A 1,522-nucleotide genomic window follows, 5' to 3' on the forward strand; every position below is an offset into this window, starting at 1 on the left:
ATGTTGGTCGTTGAGGTAAACACATGAGTAACCTCTAAGAGGAGAGATGAGAAATCTAACAGTAACATCAGATTGACTAATACATGCTTCCTTGTTTTATTTCAATTTTGTTCACTCGGTAACTATTGTTGAACAAAATTGTAAGCATTGTGTTACTCACCTAATCCCAACAACTTTCTTGAAATCAGCTTCAAGTACGCGTATCATATACTTGTGAAAATTGAACTTTGGATTCCCCTTGCAATGAGTCTAAGGTGGAAAAACCAGCAAGAGTTGAGCTTCATGGAGAAACCAAAAAGATTAAACCAGTATATTAATTTAAATGTACCATAATGAAGCCAAGCCTCAAAGTTGTATAGTCCAATTTTGTGACAGATCCAAAGAATTGCTTGACGAAAGAATGCTGAGCATCAAGGGCAAAATAAAAAATTGTTAGACAATTCTAAAATATTGACTATCCATAGAAGCAGAATGAAAATACGCGTAAAAGGATGAATAAGATGGAAGATTCTCTGGTTACCAGCCAACTTAGTAAGGTTGATCTTTTACCAAAACCTAGAAACCGGCCCTTGACAAAATCATGGTCTTGGACATGTGTAACTTTCGAGCTAAGTACTGCAGATAAAAATATATCCTCATTAGGATGACAACAGAAAAGGTTACTCAATGTTGTAAGAGTTACATTCTGAAGAATACGCTATCAACGATACTACATTTTCCAGGTCATAATATCAGGTTTGGTACGAATAGTTTCCTGTTGTTGTAGTTCAACTTAACTTGATAATGTAAAAAGATTTATAATGTCAATGCACAGAACTCAAACTCGTGACTTGTGAGTACTTATGCAAATTTTGTGTCCAATTTCGTTCAACGGGAAGTATTCTAGTAAGACTCAGCAGCCATTGGGCAATATACCTTCTTCTGGATTATATTCCTCTTTCTGGATAGAGTCCTCCCAAGATTTCCACTGACGTATCTGTGCAGATAAAGCAAGGTCATGTATAAATGAAAAACGAAGGGGCGCACCGGGGTGGTGGTGGTGGTGGTGGGGGTGAATCCAGAAATCTAAAGCATAATGACTGAGAACTTTACCTTTATACCTCCAAATAAAATTGTAAGAGCTGAGAAAGTAACATGTGAAACAGCCAGCACGAAGATAAAGGTATGTAGATGATGCAGTGCTGTAAGAGACAGCAATGGTGCCTTGTCCTGTTAAGTCCCCAAAAGAGTGTATAGGAATTCAGAGTTTCCATTCTAAAATCTCAAGTTTCATCCAGAAAAAATGACACATAATCAAGGGCATATGATAAAAAAAAATCACAATTTCATCAGCATATGGACTAAAACTGTATCTATATAGAAACTAATTTATGGATTTTGATTGGCAATTATTTCCCCTTTTGTTTGATATTTTCATAATTCGCGTGGCGGATAGGAAATTAATGATTTGGTTGAAGAGATTCTTGGCGCAACAGTAAGAGTTGTGTGATCGGAATGTCGCTTGTACAAGCCATCAAAACAA

The 1,522-nt window shown here is 36.5% G+C and overlaps 1 protein-coding gene across 1 annotated transcript; it reads right to left on the reverse strand.

The window, feature by feature from the left end:
• Positions 1 to 160: 160 nt before the first annotated feature.
• On the reverse strand, positions 161 to 1,209 carry LOC124890301 (MLO-like protein 1; the record flags this gene model as incomplete). Its single annotated transcript, XM_047402164.1, is given in 5 exon segments — positions 161 to 249; positions 329 to 403; positions 521 to 615; positions 916 to 976; positions 1,093 to 1,209. Coding segments are annotated over 5 exon segments (437 nt in total), but the record flags the coding sequence as incomplete, so codon positions are not given.
• Positions 1,210 to 1,522: the final 313 nt, after the last annotated feature.

Source organism: Capsicum annuum, unplaced genomic scaffold (genome assembly GCF_002878395.1).
Source record: "Capsicum annuum cultivar UCD-10X-F1 unplaced genomic scaffold, UCD10Xv1.1 ctg14919, whole genome shotgun sequence".
Lineage (NCBI taxonomy): Eukaryota > Viridiplantae > Streptophyta > Magnoliopsida > Solanales > Solanaceae > Capsicum > Capsicum annuum.